We start from the raw sequence: 20,512 nt of genomic DNA on the forward strand, positions 1-20,512 counted from the left end.
CTTCTGTATAAGTATCAAAATGTACTCAAAGGACCAAAAGTAGAAAGTACTCATTATGCAGAATGTTGTTTCAAATGGATAAAATGTTTAAAAATCCCTTGGATCTGTTTTAAAGACGTGATGAAATGGCTTTATTGCTAACATTTTTGTTAACGTTTAGCTCAGAAACAGGGGTGTGGTTTGCTTGGAGCAATCACAGTGTCAGCCGACGGTCACGTTCCCTCCGGGCTATGGGATCTCTGAACTCTACATACTGCACTGATCAGAGCGCATAGAGAAGCCTGAAGGCAGGCAGAGACTCCAGAGAGAGGGAGAGAAAGGGGGGGCAATTCTAGCAGCACTTTTATATGTTGCATTGCTTATTTCTCACCTCCAATGTTTTCAGATACATATTTTAATGTACTGTTCACGTTTAAAACGAGTAATGCGCCGTCTGGCCGTCATCGTGAGTTCGATAAATAACGAGCAGCCCAAGAGTGTCTCCCTAATTAAAATCAGGTGCGAGTGGAGGAACGTGAGCTATGGGAATGAAATCATGATTTATTTATATTCATAAAGGTCTATCTACAGTACTGTATGTCATCACGCAGTACGTTTGCATTTACAGGAAGTAATTACAATTTGACATTTAAGGACTAAGAATACACAAAAATCGATTTTTAAGTGTTTTTTTGGGCATAGATACAGTATGTCCTCATTATGACCGTGGGTATGCTCTAAAAGTGTGATAAAGGTTATTTTACTTAGACGCCTTCAAGTTTCAGTACCACACCACCAGTATTAGTGTGAACTCACCGTCCAGGCCGTGGACACACACACCACCAGTATTAGTGTGAACTCACCGTCCAGGCCGTGGACACACACCACCAGGTGAATGCCGTCGTCAAACTCCTCCTCCTCCTCCTCGGGGGGGAAGTAGGGCAGGTCTGAGGCCAGCAGAGGAAGGTCACTGTACAGGCCGGCCTGGAAGCTCAGCTCCTTCAGCAGCTCCTCTTTGGCCTTGTAGAAACTAGGGCAAAGAGAGAGAGAGAGAGGAGTACACAATGAGACAGTTTAGGTTAGTTTAGTTTGGTTTATTTCTGAGATTTTTGTGGTAACATAAAGTGTAGATTTCATAGGTAATACCAAAAAGAAGAGAGAAAATATAACCTCATGTCTGACCGAAAAGGTATGGGCTGAAGCCATGGCTTATTTAGCCTTTTACAAAACAAAGAAAAAAAGTAAACAAAAAAACAAGTTGCCTAGCAATAAATGTTGTACAGTTGTTTTCTTTATGCTATTATAAAGCTATTAAAAAGCTATAAGAAAAGGGAACAACATGGAATGTAAATGATACTAGAATGAAATATGTGCAAGAAGAAGGATTGGATGGTGACAGTCATCCATTCTGTGGTTCTGGATGAGTGAATGCGTTTTCACATTCCAATAGAACAGTTTTTCTTAAAGTGGGGTTTCCCAGGGGGTCCCCAGCTAAATGATTGATAATAGGAACCGATTGGACCCTTACAGGTTTGTAGCTCAGAGAGTGTATCAAATGGAACCAAATGGACCATTACGGGTCCATTTGTACACTAACAGAGTTATATTAACGGAGGATTTTACAGTGCATTTTGGATCCCAGAGATGAAAATCATATCAAATGGAATTTCTGGTGGTTTAATGCATTGGTTCTCAAGGTGGGATCTACGGTCCCCCAGGGGTCCTTCAGGACTTACTGGTCCGTAACACAGAGTTTTCAAATGGAACCAAATGAACCCCATTTGAACACTCTCAGAGTTAAGACTTTACAATGTAGATTGAGAGGTAAAAATCACACCCAGTGTGAAGTGGGCGGTGTGGTCACAGTGGTCATCACAGTGATGGAAGTTCACTTAAAGAAAAGTAATATTGTGGACCAACACCCCTAACTTAAAAAAAACATAAATGTGTTTTATAAGTAAAAAAAAAAACATTAAAAAGTGCATAGTCCTATTTATAGGGCTATGCACAATTGTCATGTTTCACTAGCCAATCACAGTCCTGAATAGACTGTGATTGGCCAATCACGGTGCAGGGTTAGGGGGGTACACTGGTGGCCAATCACAGCGCAGGATTGGGGGGTGCAAATATCCAAACCTCACATATAGGGGCGGTTTCACTGCCCAAAAAATGGAATCAAATCGGGGTCCGTTGCCTGATTCATATTAAACTGGGGATCCTTGACAGTAAAAAGGTTGAGAATCACTGGTTTAATGCTTATCAAACTGGAGGTCTTTGAAATAAAAAAAGGTTGACAATCACTTCAAATACATAAGTATGTGTTAAGCATGGTAACACAGCGGTTCTCAAAGTGGGGTCCAGGGACCCCCAGAGGTCCTTGACATGAAAAGGTTTGAGAAGCACTGTGTTAAAATGTTCTGAACGGTGACCATAAAAACAACAACAAACAAACAAAAGAGCCTCACTCACTTTAGCATGCGTTCGTTGCTCTCCTCGTCCATGCCCATCAGGGTGTTGAAGGACGAGGAGGAGGAGACGATGCCGAAGGAGCCCAGGGGCTGATGGGTGATGGGCGAGGAGGTCTGGCGGGCCGACATGCCGCTGCTGGAGGGCGAGTCTCTGAGGACGGAGGAGAAGGGCAGGCAGGTGGGGGCGCACGACGACACCGACATGTTCACCACCTCCACCACCTTCTTGTTGACGAAGGCCAGGCCCGATTGGGGGACCTTGGAGGGCTTGGCCTCGTGGCCGCCGCCCAGCGGCTCTCTCTCGGCGGCCGGGTGCCCGTTCGCTAGGGCTGGAATTGAGGTAGAATTATACCTTATATTATTATATCGTCGCTGTCGGGCAGAAACAAGCCATCTAAATGTGTGTGGGCTTTACAAATATTGAACCAATGAAAAGTATTAAAAAGCGCTTCTCACTAAACCTCCTAACTCCATTGGATCCTCAAACTGTCGGTCAAACCACCTAACTAACTGACAATTTGTCCAATTTGGTATTAAAGAGGTCTTAAAAGTCATTAAATTGTCACTTTATAAATGTGCAGATATACAGTATATACACTAACTTACAGTTTAGTATGTTGGTTATAAGTTTACTGTTGAGTGAGAAAACAATGTTGCACATTAAGGGACCCCCCAACATAATTTGGGGACCCCCTGGGCGTCCTGACCCCCAGTTTGGGAACCAATGCCTTTTTTTCCCCGTCACTTCAATGCCCCACTTCATCATTCGGGAGTGTCAAGCAAAAGTAGTGAACTACAGCTGATCTACAAGCTCACAAAGCGTCGCATCACAGCGTGTTGTGTTTCATTCCAATTCCTGAAAAGTACCGGTTTTGGACATACAAGGTTTCCACCCAACAGCAACGATAATGTTCTGAACAACCAAATATAATAGTGTCAAGATGTCATGAAACATACAGGCCTGGTATCTATTGTTAGCTTGGTCCAGTGACACCAACAGCTCCTCTCTTATCTTTGTACTGTATATAACTAGGCTTGTTCCCTACTTTCCCCCAAGAGGTACAGTACAGTACCACCATCCTGAATGTTTTAGTGTACTTCTCCCATGAGCTCATGTATTAAACTTCAATCGTATAATGTGAAGTATCTCTGTTTGCCTAAACAATCAGTAATTCATACAGAATTCCATGACTGCCGTCACGATCATGACATTTTCAGTTGACGATTAATTGTCATATAAGTAAAGTAATTGCAATTTACCGTTCAGATTGACGGCGCCATGGGGCGGCGACCGATCACCAGTGATTATACCCAGCTGGCTAGGCCTCTGTGTGGTGTTGGTGCCGTTGCGGCTATGGCAGCCGTCCGGCCCCGAGGCTTTTGCCCGCCGGTGTGCGCCGGGGGTGTCCGCCACGCCCTCCTCGTCCTGAACCCGGATCGGATGGAAATCCGCTGCCGGCACACTTTCCAAATCCGACACGCTTTGGCACGCACGGCCGCAGGACGACCCTTCCACTTCAAAGAGACGCACGTGTGCCAAATCTGCGACCGCGTCTTTGTCTTCTTGGGAGTTCTCGTCCTTTGCTTGACCGGCGACAACGGCATCGTCCGTCGCGCGAGGTTCCTCTCCAGGCTGTCGGAGAAGCGATACTTCGGGGACGCCGTTTAACGTCGACTTCACGTCGAGCGCGTCCGACAGTAACTCTGCGTCACCGGAGCCGATGGCGTCTTTGGGAACGGCGTCGCGCTCGCCGGCTGAACCCCGGTCTAGCGGGGCCGTTTCACACTGCTCCCCCTCCTGGATGTCTTCCAGAGAGAAGTGGTTGATCCCTTCAAAAATCAAATCAAATGAAAACTTTATTTGTGAAGCGCATCTACAACAACCGTGGTTGATCACGTGCAAAGTTCAGCAATTAAACCCTCTGGACTTAATAAACTGGACCTGAGTTGAATCTGTACTTGGACCGCTTTTTTTTTTGCCGATCTAAGCTCTTTGGGACGCACTGTGAGCTTGTAGATCGAACATTTTTGGCTAATGTTCCCCCCAGAATATGGATGCTGGATTCAAATTGTTCAAATAAAAAATCTAAACAGCAATGAGAAAAACAGGACAATTGCAATTACAATTTAGGCATTTAGCAGACGCTCTTAATCCAGTGCGATTTACAGTAAGGAAAATAGGTAAATCATCAGTCTAACAGTAGAATATCGAAAAAAATCAATTATCTGTACATTGAAACTATACACACTATAGGATGCCAGGTCTACAAATGACCTGGCAACATGCTAAATTACATTTCAGCCTTTGCATAAGCCTGCAAGGTGGTCAAGGCTAGGGCCAGGACAGAACACATACCTTGGTGCTGTTTGAAACTCTCCGCGTCGGGCTCCTGCCCGAGGACCCCCCGGTGGTGGTCCTCCTCCGTGTCTTCCGGGCTGCTGATCTGCGGCGCCGACACGGACTTGGTCAGCTTGCTGAGCTGCCTCTGGTGCTGGTCCTCCTCGTACGGCAGCGAGCTGATGGAGGTGAGCGAGGCCTGGATGCCCCCGCTGGGCAGGCTGCCGTTGCTCTCCATCTGCAGGCCCTCCAGGGAGCCCCGGTGGGCCGGGTTGTGGCGCCGCGCCATCCTCTGCGGGATCTCCCGCTCGCTGCAGAAGTCCCGGCCGGGAGGGTGGCCGCGGAGGAGCAGCAGCGCCGTGGCGTCCCCGGGCCACGCCGCCACCGAGCTGGGCTCGCTCTCGATGCCCGAGTCCGAGATGACGGAGGAGGAGCGCTTCATGACCTTGGAGCCGGCCAGGCCGCCGCCGCCGCCGCCGCGGTGCGTCAGCTCTCGTCTGAGGTCGCCGGCGGCGCAGGGAGGAGGCGTGTCGGCATGGGCGCGGCGGTTATCGGGTACGCCGCCGACGGGGGGGTCCTCGCTCTCGTCGTCCATGGACTGAGTCAGCGGCATGGTGACGTCGGACCCCTCCTCCTCGTTGTACGCGTGGCATTGTCCCGTGGCGGCGCGCTCGAGACTCGCCGTGACGTCGTCGTCGTCGAGGCGTTCCTGGTGAGCAGAGGACTCGTCGCCGATGCCGGAGGTATTAGAGTCGGTGATGGAGTCGCGGTGTGAGGTCAGGACTAGGACCGGCCCTCCTCCTCCTCCTCTGCACGGGTCGGCGTCCGAGGGCCTGGCGGTGACGTCCCTGAGCCCCTGGTGACAGCTGTCCCCCGGCTGGCTTTGTTCATCAGACTCTGACTCTGTATGGCCCGGCTGTGTTGGAGACAAGGACACCCAAATTGATACATATTTGGTCAGGGACCCCCAGAAGAGAAGATTTGTGTTAAAAACATTTTCAATATATTATTTTTCTTCAAAAATAGCAGATGTACAAGCTCGCAGCGCGGCACAAAGTCAAGTGATGCACTGTGAGCTTGTATATCTGCTATTTTTAAATCGCCACGTTAACACATTTTGCTACAGATCCCCCTGGAACCCCTCCAAGAATCCCTGGTTCCCACTTTGAGTACTACTGAGTAAAAAATGTCCATTTCACCTATTTTCAACCTTATTCACATGCTCTATGCACAGCAGCCATATTGGAAAGAAATTGTGCGCTCTTCCTTACTTCCTTCACAGGTTTGACCAATTATACTAATTAAGGCTCTGTTCCATTCAGGTCAAACAGGGTCAGGGTGCTGATTTGCATGTTGGCTCACTGGAAACAAAACTACTTGGAGCGCTTTTTTTCCAGTATTTTTCCAAAAATTGCCTACAGTACAAGCTCACAACGGGTCGCAAACGCGACCCGTTGTGAGCTTGTAGATCGGGCGTTTTTAGGTGAATGTTACCCCCAAAAATAGGCATTGCTGGGGTTCAAGTGTTGTTTTAACCTTGGTTAGAGAGGGCACTCTCGGGCCGTCCTGGCTGAGAACTGGGCTCTGGGCGCTCCTGCTCTGCTCTCCTATGAGAGACACGTATGTGGGCAGGTCCATGTAGTCCTCGCCGTCCGAAGGCTCCAGAGGTGTTGCTGGTGATCCGGTGTGACCCTGCTGCTGGCCTCTCTCACGACTCCTCCTACCGCCGGCGGCGTTGATGATGACGACGGCGTCCGAGTGTGTCCTCTCGTCGGTCGCCTGCTCTGCAAACACGCAAAAGAAAAGTTTGGGGACGTGGATCTCGGAAATTCACGTGACCGCAGCCTGTGACAGTCAGTCGAACTAATCGATTAAATCTATTAGTTTGATTAACGGCTGCACCCCCTACAAAAGGGGTTCCAACTTTATTATACCACAACCCCATTTTGGCGTCCTCTTCACGTAGGTCGTGACGACCTCACAATTTTTTCTTTTTCCGTTTCTTGATAAAAAAAATATTTCTGCTTTTTTTGGTTGCCAATGCGCACCTTCCCACGACCCCACGTTGGGTCCCGACCCATAGTTTGAGGCATCAATTAAACAAATACCTGTTTGAGGAGACTCCACAAATCTGTCCTCAAAGATGATGGGCAGGCTGTTCCAGTCTCCGTCGATGTCCAGGCACTCAACGGGTAAAGGAGGCATCCTGGACAGGTAGTCTGAGCAACGCACCTCTGCTGCTATCTGCCCATGTCTGTTGATTCTGCATGAAGGAGAGAGCGGCAGGCAATAGATTTTTACTCCTCACAGAATCATTAAACTTTACTCAGTTTGTATAGTTATTATGTCTCAAGCCATGAAAAGAGTTTGATTTCAGAAAAAAAACAGGATTAAACTTTGAGGTTGTTCGGTGTGATTTCACAGGAGGGGTGATTCAAGGCTCACGGTTCAAGTTTCTTTATTGTTTCGTCTTGTGTATAGGCAGTGGTGGAAAGTAACTAAGTACATTTACTTAAGTACTGTACTTAAGTAAAATTTTGAAGTATTTGTACTTTACTTGAGTATTTCCAATTTACAATACTTTTACTTCTACTCAACTACATCTCAGAGGCAAATATTGTACTTTTACTCCACTACATTTACTTGAAAACTTTAGTCACTAGTTACTTTTCAGATATAAATTATGATATAATGAAACATACATTATACCACTTTAAACCTATTTTATACCTAGGCTATTTGAAAATAGCCGATCTACAAGCTCACAACGCGTCGCATTGCGACGCGTTGTGAGCTTGTAGATCTGCTATTTTCAAATATTTAGTACTTTTACTTTTGGTACTTTAAGTACATTTTGATGCCAATACTTTTGTACTTTTACTCAAGTACATTTTTAATTCTGGACTTTTACTTGTAACAGAGTATTTTTATATTGCAGTATCGGTACTTTTACTTAAGTAAAGAATTTGAGTACTTTTTCCACCACTGTGTATAGGTATATAAGACATAAGCTCGGGTATAGCGCAGTGGTGAAGTGCCTGCCCACCACATCGGAGGTTGTGGGTTCGAATCCACCACGGTGCATCCGGCTTTGTCGAGCGTCTATACGAACACAATTGGCCCGTGTTCAGGGGAGGGAAGCCGGGAGGGTGATATTACTGCACGTATTCCTAAAGGGCTGTGGCGGCACCTGTCAGTTGGGCGCGAGGAGCGGGCTCCTCACTGGCAGGTGAGTCAGTAGGATACAACAGCAATGACAAGACAGAAATGTATGTGGGGAGGAATCAATCAAGAAAAATGGGTAAGAAAAAAAGGAGTAAAAAAGAAGGTTCAGCTCCTCAGACATTGTAGCAGCATTAGTAAAAGTTAAATATTCAAATAGTAATAGGGTGTTTCTTACAGGTCTTCCTGGAACGTCAGCGAGGTCTCCTTATGATGCTCAGTGAAGAAGTACGCCTCCGAAAATCTCCTGACCTGACATTTAAAACAGAAAACATTTAATGGAGTCAGTTACTGTACATACATACATACTGTACATACATACATACATACATACATACATACATACATACATACATACATACATACATACATACTGTACATACATACATACATACATACATACATACATACATACATACATACATACATACATACATACATACATACATACATACATACATACATACATACATACAGAAAACTGTAGCTGTCTTTCAGTAATATTTAAAAAAAAGTCATCTGCAGAACTACAGTGGTTCTTCAGACACCATGCATTAGTGAGGAACCTCGAGGGATCTAGGTTGAACCCATTCAAACCGGGAAAGCATCTGTGTCATTTTAGATTTGCGCTAAAAAGCCTTATTTTACACTTTGGCTATTCAAAAATAGCAGATACAAGCTACAGTTGATCTGCTATTTTTGAAAAATCATGACAATTTGTGCAAATCTTTGAATATACATTTTCTTTTAAAGCGAACATTTTTAACTCAAATCTTTCCTTCTGGGGGTCCCTAGAACAAAATGTTTTGAGATGGGGGTCCGCGACCAAATACATATCATTTTGGGGGGTCCTTGACATGAAAACGTTTGCAAACCACTGATATACATACGTTTTTCTGAAAACTAGAATTAGAATTTAAAATATATCTGTAGAATCGGCCACAGGCCTTAATGGGTTAAAATCTGTTTAAAGTTCTGATGTGACAAGAGAAGCGTGATACGAGGCTGCTCATCTCCAGCTGTAATTAGAAATGAATTCACCCATGAAACTCAGCCACCATGACAGGAAAATCACTGGCAAATCAGTCCCCCCACCCATGATGCACCCACCCCGGCACCCCCGCGATAATTACAGAATAAGTGTTAATTGAAATCCTAACTCTCTTGTGCGGGTGGAGAGGCAAGACAATATTCCCTCAAGGTAGACCCATATACCAAGGCAAACATGTTCATTATTCAGCCACAACTCAGGGAAGAAAAGGGAGGGAAAAAAAGCAGTCCAATATAGGAGCCTTGGGAGCAGAAAGGAGATGGAGAATGGTTTCATATTAATATTAAACATCCTACTGATTAAATATGATATTATATTAAAAAAAGCATATTAGCCCCCTCAACCAGGCTTAAGCTACTGTGGCCTATAGTCTTTATTATTACGCTAATCCATCCTGCAGTGTAATATTTAAGGTTCACGGAACGGAGACTCAATTAAAATATGATGCAGACCTTTGAATCGCAATCTCTGAGATTTAATTGGTCCTATGCGTGGGACAAAGTGGATTCTGAGCACAAACGAGATGCAACGTAAGGCCAATCAAAAATCATCAGCCCTGTTAAACACTGTACTAGTTAATCCATTCAAACCAGGAACGCATAAAGTGTAACCACTTTATCCATATTTTAAACTTTGGCTATTCAAAAATAGCGAATATATAAGCTCATAGCGTGGCAGAGCTTGTAAATCTGCTATTTTTCTTTTTTATTGTGAAAATGTGTGCACATCTTTGATTATATATATATTTTTAAAGGGAACATTTTTTACTAAAATCTTTGCTTCTAGGGGTCCCTGGAACAATATATTTTGAGATGGGGGTCCGCGGCCAAATACATATCATTTTGGGGGTCCTTGACAGGAGAAAGTTTGAGAACCACTGATTATAGCAGCATATGTTTTTTCAAAAAACTGTTTAGATTTAGATTAGATTTAGAAGACATTTGTAGAATCCCCCAGAAGCAAAGATTTGAGTTACAAATGTTTGCTTTAAAATATATTTATTCCAAGATTTGCCAAAAGAATAATTTTTCACAAAATAGCAGATCTACAAGCTCATAGCGCGGCACTTGGTGCCGCGCTATGAGCTTGTAGATCTGCTATTTTTGAATAGCCAAATAAATCTAAAAATTACCGATTATTTCCCGGTCTAAATGGGTTAACCAAACTATCACATCAATCAATGTCTGGAGGATTCAGCGCTGGGCCTCTGCAGGATAATTAACCCATCACACACGCATTATACTCCCATGTGTAAACCCACACGGTGTACCGAGGCATACTGGATGATTTTGACAACCTCACATTATTGATGCAATATATAGAATCATACAAAAAAAAGTTTGAATTAGTAATGACTAAAGTTGTATTCTCTTTTAATGTACTATATCAGTACTTTATGCGCACTCATTTCTCAATATAGGGGCGATATTCTACACAGTGAAATAATGTTGTTGTTTGAACCAGGCATCCCTATTTTGGGCATGTCATTATAGGTGAACATTCAAAATGTAATGAATTAATTCACACATTTAAAAAAAATAGACGATCTATACGCTTGTATGAATATAGACGTGCCTTGATATTTTGGCTTGGTCAAACCTTTTGGCCACAAAAGTTTGTGTCAGATCGTGTGTCTAGGTGAGACACGATCTAAATATCTCAATAGAAGAGCAGGGAGACAAAATACAACCACCCCAATTGTATAAGTTATATTGTATTACCATACTCTACCATACGGATTGGACAAAATTAAAATTAATAGTTACATAGTGCCGCTTTAAAGGTTTAATGACATTCACTTTTACACCACATTCAAAGTCTTTGTCCTGGTCCTTCAAAAGTGTACAAAAAGTTTTAAGTGAAAATTCCATTCCAGTGATCAATGGCAGGTGTTTTTCTCTCACATTTCTAAAGCCTTTTCAACTGCAATGAAAAAATAAATCTTTGCCTGCGGGTGTCGCTGGTGAGGGATTTTGCCTGTCAATCATCGCCTATGCTCCGCCCCCCCCAAAGGAAAGGATAGGGGAGGGGAGGGGCGAGGAGGAGAGTGGGCGGGATTATTCGACAGTGACCTCACTGTCGAAGGGCCAAGCTCAGATTACTTTTCAGCCTAATTATTCAGAAAACCCCAGACCACAGAAAATCCACTGAATGTTTTAAGTTCAGGTTTTTTGGGTGTAATTGAGGTCATAAAACCCCAAATAAAACATTGAAAATAAAAAAAGTGAAAATGAATGTCATGATACCTTTAAGTAAATGTTACCCTTCAAACAGTGCTTCTGGTGGTGTGGGGGACATATGGGTATTGCATCTCACCCTGAGTGTGTGGTGCTCCTGGGCCAGATAGGAGAGCATGTGAGGGTTAGGGTTAGGGTTAAGGTAGCAGGTATTGTCTCACCCTGAGTGTGTGGTGCTCTTGGGCCAGATAGGAGAGCATGTGAGGGTTGAGCACAGCGACCTCCAGGAAGTGGCTCCACAGGGCGGTCAGCTGGGAACACAGCTGGCTGACGTCTCTGCTGATCTGCTCCGCCACCTTCTCAGGGCCTTCCTGCAGCTACCATGGGATGGATGGATGGAGGAGAAGATGAGAGGGCAAAACCTGCCACTGCTATATGCTATGAGCTATAATAATAAATAACAGCCTATGCAGATATCATAACTATATCAAGCAACCCATGCTTGCCAAAAAGGGACCACAGGCTGTTTAGACCATTCAATCCGGGAATCTAAAAATGTCTTCTAAATCTAAAGGAGTTTTCTGAAAAACGTATGTTGATGTATCAGTGGTGCTCAAAACGTTTTCATGTCAAGGACCCCCAAAATGATATGTATTTGGCCACGGACCCCCATCTCAAAATATGTTGTTCCTGGGACCTCCAGAAGCAAAGTTTTGAGTTACAAAACATAAGCTCATAGCTCAAAACAAGCTCTACAAGCTCTAGATCTGCTATTTTGTTAAAGCCAAAGTATAAAATAATGGTTATAGCTCAAATCTAAAATGACACAGATGCGTTCCCGGATTGAATGGGTTAACATGTAAATCCCTTGCAGCACATGAAAACACAGTTACACACACACCTACCTGTAATTCCACTGTGAGTTGGTGTAGAGTCTCTTCTACAGGCAGCTCCTCTGTGGACACACATGTATGTTCACAAGCTTAGCCCAGGAAATAATAGTGATGGTTTTCCGAATTGACATGCATTTGACCACAGGGTTTGTGTAAAAAGAAAAGATTATAAACTGTAGAATATCCGGGTTTAAGTGGTTAAACTGACTATGGATGCTATTAACTCATTTTGCTGGGGACCCCCTGGAACCCCACCAAGGACCCCCTGTGGTTTCCACTTTGAGAACCACAGTTTTTTTCTTAACCTCACCTAGGTGTACAGTATATTCAGAAGCTTAGCCCAGGGAATATTAACAGTTACAGTGCAGAAGAGAGAGAAAGTGAAAAGGTACATAAGGAAAAGGTTAGTCATCATAAGCTCACCTAGGTCTAACGAGGTCTGCTGCAGCTGTGGGATCTCCTTCATCAGTGCACTGTGGTACGTGTGCAGGCCTCTGTGAGCGGCCAGCAGGAGGCGGCAGAGTCTTCTGTGCCACGTGTGAGCTCTCTGCAGGCAGCTCTCACTGGGCACATAAAAACTACCCTGCATGGAGAGAGAGAGAGAGAGGAAAGTCACTAAGTATTTACTCAAGTAACTGTACTTAAGTACAATTTTGGGAACATAAAAGCTGCCCTGGGGAGAGGGAGACAGAGGAAATGCTCTATGTAGGTCAGCAGCAGTCACCTCTCTGTTCTCTGATTTTAGCATTTTATGGCTATTAATGTCTTTTTCGGCCTACTGCATGAGTCAACAGGGGGTCCGGGACTCCTAGGGAGATCTTTTTTTTACTTTATTTTTACCACTTGAAACCTAGCATTCCTATTCTGGAGGGACCATTGCCGAAAATAGCCAATCTTGTAGATCAGCTATTTTCGGCAGAGAGGTTTGGTATAAGGGGGAAAAGAGCAGGCCAAGTACAGAGCCAAAGGTCAAGTTATGTCTGGAAACACACGTTAATCCAACACTGATGATAGTGCTGTCAAAACAAGTCTATGCAGAAATCTATGAAAGAGTCTAAATAGTTTGTAACTGGTAAAAAGGTCTGTATTTTACTTGAGTAAAAGTACCGAAGTAAAACTCCCAAACATTTTAAAAGTTTGACAGAATCTTTCTAAAAAAGCAGATGTACAAGCTCACAACACATCGCATCGTGTGAGCTTGTACGTAGATATGTATGTTTTGAATAGCCAAAGTATAAAATAGGGCTTACGTTATGTTTTGTAATAATAATATACGTAAATCAACAAAGTTACTAGTAACAAAATATGTCAAATAATTGTAGAGGAGTAAAAAAAAGTACAATATTTCCCTCTGAGATGTAATGGAGTAGAAGTATTAAGTATTGACATTTTAAAAAACTCAAGTAAAGTAAAAGTCCCCCAAAATTTTGACTCAAGTAACAGTACTTGAGTAAATTTACTTAGTTACTTTCCACACTGCGACTCGTCGTTAATAACGGACATGTAACACATGCTTGGATTTTTACGGCCTCCGTGGCGAGGGCTGTAGTGGCTTGTCTTTGCTTGACCTTGAAAAGGGAGCTCCTGATAATTGGTTGCTACATCAAAAAAAGCTAGACACAAGTGGCTCCTAAAAACAGCTTGTTGTCGAGCTGTAAAAACAGATCAATACTTGTACGTGGCGCTTTGAGGATGTAACACTTCTTCGCTATGACCTTTAAAAAAAGGGTTCCAAGGGCAGGAAACCAACCCACAAACCTTAATATTGCAGGCCAAGGACCCCTTAGCTGAGAGAAAGATGAAGCAGGGACCCCCACTTATATTATGTTCATAGATGGCTTGTTTGACAGCACTATCATCGGTGTTGTGTAAATTCATGTTTTTTGCCTTCACCGATCTACAAGCTCACAACGTGACACATGCTTGTATAGCTGTCATTTCTGGCGAATAGGCATACATAGGGATGCATTAGGGTTCAAGTGGTTAAAGTAAAAAAAAAATAACCCTAACCGTGTTTAAGACCCATGGTCTAAGACATTGGTTCTCAAAGTGGGGTCCAGGGACCCCCAGGGGTCCTTGAGGGAGTTCCAGGGGGTCCCCAGCTAAATGATGGATAGTTAGGAACCAAATGGACCCTTATGGGTCTGTAACTCTGAGAGCGTACAAATGAGTGTACCCTAACGGGTCCATTTGGTTCCATTTGTAAACTCTCAGAGTTAAATTAACATTGATTTTACAATATAAATTGGGGTCCCAGAGATAGAAATGCCATTAAATGGGGGTCCGTAGCCCTAATGCATGTCAAACTGGGGGTCCTTGAAATTAAAATGGTTGCGAATCACTGCTAGAGCCGTAAAAATCTTCTCTTATGGGGGTCCCTGGCCTGGCATATCTTTTCACATGGGGGTCTGCGGGCTAATAAGTGTCAATTTGAGGGTCCTTGACCTGGAAAAGTTTGAGAACCACTGGTCTAAGACATGGTAGGCAAAGTGTCCACCACGTCTCAAAAGACAAATGATCTCATGTTGAAAAGGTACAAAGTTTAAAAGGGCATTAAGACCTGGAACGCATCTGTGTCACTTTAGATTTCTTTTGCTATTCAAAAATAGCAGATATACAAGCTCATAGCGCGGCACCGAGTGCCGCGCTATGAGCTTGTAGATCTGCTATTTTTTTTTAATCTTAATCTTTTTCTAAATCTTTTTTTTTCAAAAAACTGTTAGGATTTAGAAAACATTTGTAAGAATCGCCTCAGGTCGTAATGGGTTAATCGTCAAATCAAAATGTCAGTAGAATAATAGAGGATAGAGCAACATAATCATTTAGGTCAGAGGTCTTCAACAGGGGGTCCGCGACCCCTAGGGGGTCCGCGGAGGTACTGCAGGGGGTCCGCGAAATTGTTGTTTGATTAAACAATATTTTTGTTTGAAAAAAATAAAACATATTTTTTTTCCCCAAAATGTCAAATTGTCTTTAAACATAACATGAATCCATAGCAAACAGATAAATGGAGGCACAATGCACAATAACATGGTATGTTTATACATATTTTGTAGAGTATTTCTTATTTTGCACACCTACTGGGGCAGGTGCGTATAGGAGCAGGCAATATAAAACACAATTGTATACATAAATATACAATATATGTGTAGGCTAGCCCGCCCTACCCTACGAGGTAGGGGGTCCCTGCTCCATCTCCCCATCAGTTTGGGGGTCCCTGGCCTGAAAAGGTTGAAGACCCCTGATTTAGGTTGATCATTTGTCAGAGCAGAGAGAATATTTAACGTCTCTGTCAGGTGGAAACCTCATATGTCCAAAAACTTTTCAGGATTCAAATTCAAAAATAGCTAAAGTATCAGATCTACAAGCTCTTGTGTGACGCTGCAGTATGATCAAGTAGGGCGTTAATTTACAAAAAAAAAAAAAAAATGTTAGAATATGGAGATGTGTGTGTGTGTGTGTGTGTGTGTGTGTGTGTGTGTGTGTGCGTGTGTGTGTGTAGTGTTAGGGTTAGGGAACAGTTATTTCTGTCCATTGTACTGCCTCTACAAAACACCAACCATTTTAATAATGTGTAAATTATTTGCAAATTGGTTGGTCAATTGTGCTAACAACTATCAGTTTAGATCAGTGGTTCTCACAAAGTGGGGTCCGGGGACCCCCAGGGGTCCTTGATGGAGGGGGGTTCCAGGCGTTCCCCAGCAAAACCACTTTAACACTTTAGGGTAAAGCGCATTGGATTGCCTTTCACATTGAATTGCCTTGTTGTTGAAATGTGCTATACAACTAAACTTTCCATGCCTTGCCCTATATATACTTCAGCAATTTGAAAAGATCAGATATACAAGCTCACAACGTGTCGCAATGCGACACGTTGTGAGCTTGTAGATCTGCTATTTTCAAAGAATCTTAAAATAAAGTTTAAAAAAAATGTCGGTCCCTGGGACATAATATTTTCAGATGAGGGTCCGCGGCCAAATTCATTTTGGGGGTCCTTGACATGAAAAAGTTTGAGCACCATTGGTTTAGACATCAGCTGTTAAAATGTTTTGCTCCTGAATTCGACCACTGACTGTCCCTGCTCCACTGGCCCTTGACCTGACACAGATACCGACAGAGTTCAGCCCGTGGCTGTCATGTTTTTGGGTAGCGCCAGTGGGGCTCGGAGATTTGAAAGGCATGTAAAAGGCCCGTGTATGTGGGGACGTACTGTAATTTGCCCCGAGCCAGTAAAGCTGTGGGCCCTATCATCATACCTGCGTGTACTCTGTAATTGCAACGCTGCAGTGTACCGACACCAGGAAGGAACATCTGTATGTTTACTTTCATAATTTCTCTTTACCTTTATAGAGGGCCTGCCTGGCTTAGGCTCCGAGTCGAGGGCAAAAGAAAAATAGCTATTTTTCACTATGAACTAGTCATTATCCTAAAACTACAGTTATCTCTCTCTCTCTCTCTCTCTCTCTCTCTCCCTCTTCCTCTCCCTCTCTCCCTCTCTCTCTCTCTCTCTCTGACTATGCACGGGATGTGTCCCAGTTCTAAAAGACCGGCCGACTGGACTCATTTCACCTATTTTAAACCTCTTGTTCACAAGCAAAACACATGCGTCACAGTCAGGATTTAACTGGATCGGCGCCAACGCAGATCACTGCTGCAGTGCATCATGGGACAGCCAGTCATAGTGGGCCCATCTGCCACAGTAAGATGACTCTGACTCTATTATAATATAACTCAGTGGTTCTAAAACTGAAAAATGGTCTCAAGGACCCCTATAACTCTGAGAGTGTACAAGGGTCCACTTGGTTCCATGTGTACGCTCTCAGAGTTACAGACCTTTTGAGAACCACTGTTATGACTCCATGAAAACCTAGAGAGACAGACCAGACTGAAGAAGACATGCAACAGTGAGTCATTCGCCTACACCTTTATACTGGTTTGCTTTTCTCTGAAAATAGCAGAGATAACAGCGATCTGTTCTCCTTTCATAAAATAAACAAGACATCTCTGTCTGTCTGTCTGTCTGTCTGTCTGTCACACAAAATGTGTCCCTAGTAGTGATGTCCGGGCCGACCCGTAGCCCGCAGGTCCCGCGGGTTGAACGCGGGCGGAGGGACGGGTTCTAGATTACGACGCAAATATCGTGGGGCGGGCGAAGCGGGTCAACCCACGGAAGGTAAAAAAACACCAAAACACACCTTCTCCCTCTCGCGTGCGCACGCTCTCTCTCTCTCTCTCTCTCCCTCCCTCTGTCCCCCTCTCTCTCTTTCTCTCTGGAAAGCAATTGAATAGACTTGCTTGTGTGTCAGTTAGTTTTTTTGGCGGGTTGCGGGACGGGCTGGGTCGTTGATTTATATCAATTTTTTGCGGGACGGGTTGGGGTGGGTTGCGCTCCCGTGCGGGGCGGGTTATGAAAAAACCTGATCCGCGCATCACAAGTCCCTAGCATAACTCACAGAATCTCTGTCTGTCTGTATACATGTCACACAAAATTTGTCTCTGGCATAACTCGGACAATGTCTGACCGCTCAGTCTCAAGCTCGGCGTGTGTGTCCCATTTACCCGGAGTGTGGCGAATCGGATGGACCGAGAACCTAACAATCACAAATATCTTTACCTGTCGGCCCGCGGGTCTGAGAAAGAGCAGTCTAGTAAAGTCTAATAACAGTGTGGCCTAGCTCCGTGTCCAATCTTCAGCTATTGAAATTGAAATTGAAATTGAAAATACTTTGCCAATAACAACAAAATTGCTTCACAATAACAACGATGGTGCAACTAAAGCCCTCTCCAGACCAATCTGAGTCGGCCCGATTTTGGGCCGAATTGGCTTCGGGAAGCGTCGGCCAGTCGGTTAGGGGTCCGTCGGGGGGTCCGTCGGGACCTTTTCGGCCGACCCAGAGCCGACCGAACATGTTCAGCTTTTTAGCCGACTGGTAGCGCAGTGACAACAGAGCGCTGTCGGTGTTGCCAGATTATGTGAGAGAAACAAGCGACCATGTCTATGAAAACCTACATTCACTGTTTCTTGTTGTTGCTCCCAGAGAGAGAGAGATTGATTGATTTGCCCTACTTTTGCGCTGTGGTGATTGGGAGCTGGTGTGTAAATTTGTCCAGTGACGGAGTCACATGCATCCGTGTTTATGTAAAATATGTAATGCGCAAGTATGTAAACATGTCCTTCTGAGTGGGAGTTCAAGCATTGCATGAATAGGCTCATAAAGCAGGGAGATAGTGACAGAGGAAGAGTGGTAGAGGGGGAGAGAAAGAGGGGGGAGAAAGAGAGAGAGAGGGGGGAGAAAGAGAGAGAGAGAGGGAAAGAGAGAGGGGAGAGAAAGAGAAAGAGAGAGGGGAGGAAGACAGAGAGAAAGCGAGGGAGAGAGGAACGGAGAAAGCGGGAGGGAGAAAGAAAGGGAGAGAGACGGAGAGAGAAACGGAGAGAGGGAGGTAAAAAGCGGCAGAGAGAGAAGGAAAGAAAGAGAGAGAGAGGGAGAGACAGAGGGAGAGAAAAAAGGGAGAGTGAAAGATTGAGAGAGAAAGAGCGAGCGAGAGATTGAGGAGACGGAAAGAGGGAGAGAGAACGAGCAATTAAGTGAATTGCTTTCACCTGCTGCTGCTGCTGCTGCTGTGCGGAGTGTGCTACAGGGCATATCTCCGCCAAGCCAGGTGACCTACCCAGGCTCATGAAATTCATATTCAGGCATAGTAGCCAATTAGAATGAAATCTTCAAAAACGGACTCATATACTGATACAGAACCATATATTGGCTATATATTATGGCTGTCGGGTGGAAATCTTGTATGTTCCTTTTTTATTATTATTTAAAAACAATTTAAAATCGTGAAAATAGCCAATCTACAAGCTGTAATTATTAATAATTAAGAAATACTATATTTTAAAGAGTGAAAAATCAACTAAAGTCATTATTAGTGCAAGTTCATTCACATTTCATTTGAATGAAAATAACTTGTGGGTAAAATACATTCTGTGAATCTAATGTGATTAATGTGACCCCTACTTCAGTCAGTGAAGTCCAGGGCTGAATGTGACATATTGAGACCTATATAACTAAATATTGGTCATTTGCCAACACATTATTTTGTGAAATAAATGGGTAATATTTCACAGATAGTTATACTATTCTTATAATATATTAAAATACAATCATCCTTAACCTTCAAGTTAAATGCATTATTTCCGTGGACTTAAAAATCATTTTTGGACTTAAAAATCGTTATTATTTTTTTGGATGGCCTTCCTGCCCTGGCAGGAAGGCCGGGCAGGGCCTTTGTGCCCTCCAAAAAATTACAACACCAAAGGCCAAGTGGCCTTGCCCCTAAAATGATGAAATTCCAGGCTTGAATGCAATAGATGTACTCTGAGTCTGTTACAAGTAAAAGTCCGGAATTCAACATTTACTTGAGTAAAAGTACTAAAGTATTGGTATAAAAATGTACTTAAAGTACCAAAAGTAAAAGTACAAAAATGTTTGAAAATAGCAGATCTACAAGCTCAGAACGCGTGCATCGCAACACGTTGTGAGCTTGTAGATCTGCTATTTTCAAATAGCTTAGGTATAAAATAGGGCTAAAGTGGTTAATGTATGTTTCATAATGATTTATATCTGCAAAGTAACTAGTAACTAAACATTTCAAATAATTGTTGTGGAGTACAAGTATAGACAATTGGAAATACTCCAGTAAAGTAAAAGTACCTCAAAATTGTACTTAAGTACAGTACTTGAGTAAATGTACTAGTTACTTTACACCACTGCACGTCAGTGAAGAAAAAACGCTGGGAACATCCCTAAGTGGCTTTGCAGGGAAACAAGCCCAAAGTCGCTTATAATAAGCAGACCTGGCAACGCTGGCACGCTAAAAGTCAAATTAGCACATGAATGGCCAGTCGGCTGACAGACTTAAATGGTAACTTTTGCCAACCGAATACCAGTCTGTTGCAGTCTGGAGTAGTCTGCAATAGTCTGGACGAGTCTGTTTGGTGCGGAGTTGCCTTAAGACACAGATTTTCAACTAGGATCCAAATGTCACACTTCTTCATGAGCTTCACTTTCACTTCACTAGGCATTTCAGCTTTTCGCGGCCAGAGGTACTTCTGTTTGTCGTGACTGTCTTAATGCACATTGTGACAAGAGCTATGATTGGTCAACTTTTGAAGGGACATGCAGTACAAACACTCACACACACAAACAGTACTAGCTCAGTGGCCTTGTGGTTAGAGCGTCTGCACTGAGATCGGCTCCTGCCCTATGGGTCACATGGCTCGGCGGGGAAGCATTGGTTCCTAGGGCTACTTTCTTCCTTAGATACAGTACATACAATATATGTAGACATACTGTACAGACAACCCCTGTTATAGACAGCGTGGGCAT

General features: G+C 43.8%; 1 protein-coding gene across 1 annotated transcript in view; it reads right to left on the reverse strand.

Moving 5' to 3' along the window:
• Positions 1 to 20,512, reverse strand: part of fam135b (family with sequence similarity 135 member B) — a gene marked incomplete at both ends in the record, with an annotated part of 65,188 nt that overhangs the window by 8,831 nt on the left and 35,845 nt on the right. The window contains 10 exons of the mRNA XM_080442600.1: positions 843 to 1,009; positions 2,449 to 2,776; positions 3,708 to 4,277; positions 4,804 to 5,701; positions 6,322 to 6,569; positions 6,894 to 7,048; positions 8,186 to 8,259; positions 11,457 to 11,612; positions 12,141 to 12,190; positions 12,552 to 12,711. Of these exons, the coding sequence (XP_080298726.1) occupies positions 843 to 1,009; positions 2,449 to 2,776; positions 3,708 to 4,277; positions 4,804 to 5,701; positions 6,322 to 6,569; positions 6,894 to 7,048; positions 8,186 to 8,259; positions 11,457 to 11,612; positions 12,141 to 12,190; positions 12,552 to 12,711 (2,806 nt within the window). The remainder of the gene's footprint in view (positions 1 to 842; positions 1,010 to 2,448; positions 2,777 to 3,707; positions 4,278 to 4,803; positions 5,702 to 6,321; positions 6,570 to 6,893; positions 7,049 to 8,185; positions 8,260 to 11,456; positions 11,613 to 12,140; positions 12,191 to 12,551; positions 12,712 to 20,512) is intronic.

This window comes from Gymnoscopelus braueri (genome assembly GCF_963280865.1).
Source record: "Gymnoscopelus braueri genome assembly, chromosome: 11".
NCBI lineage: Eukaryota > Metazoa > Chordata > Actinopteri > Myctophiformes > Myctophidae > Gymnoscopelus > Gymnoscopelus braueri.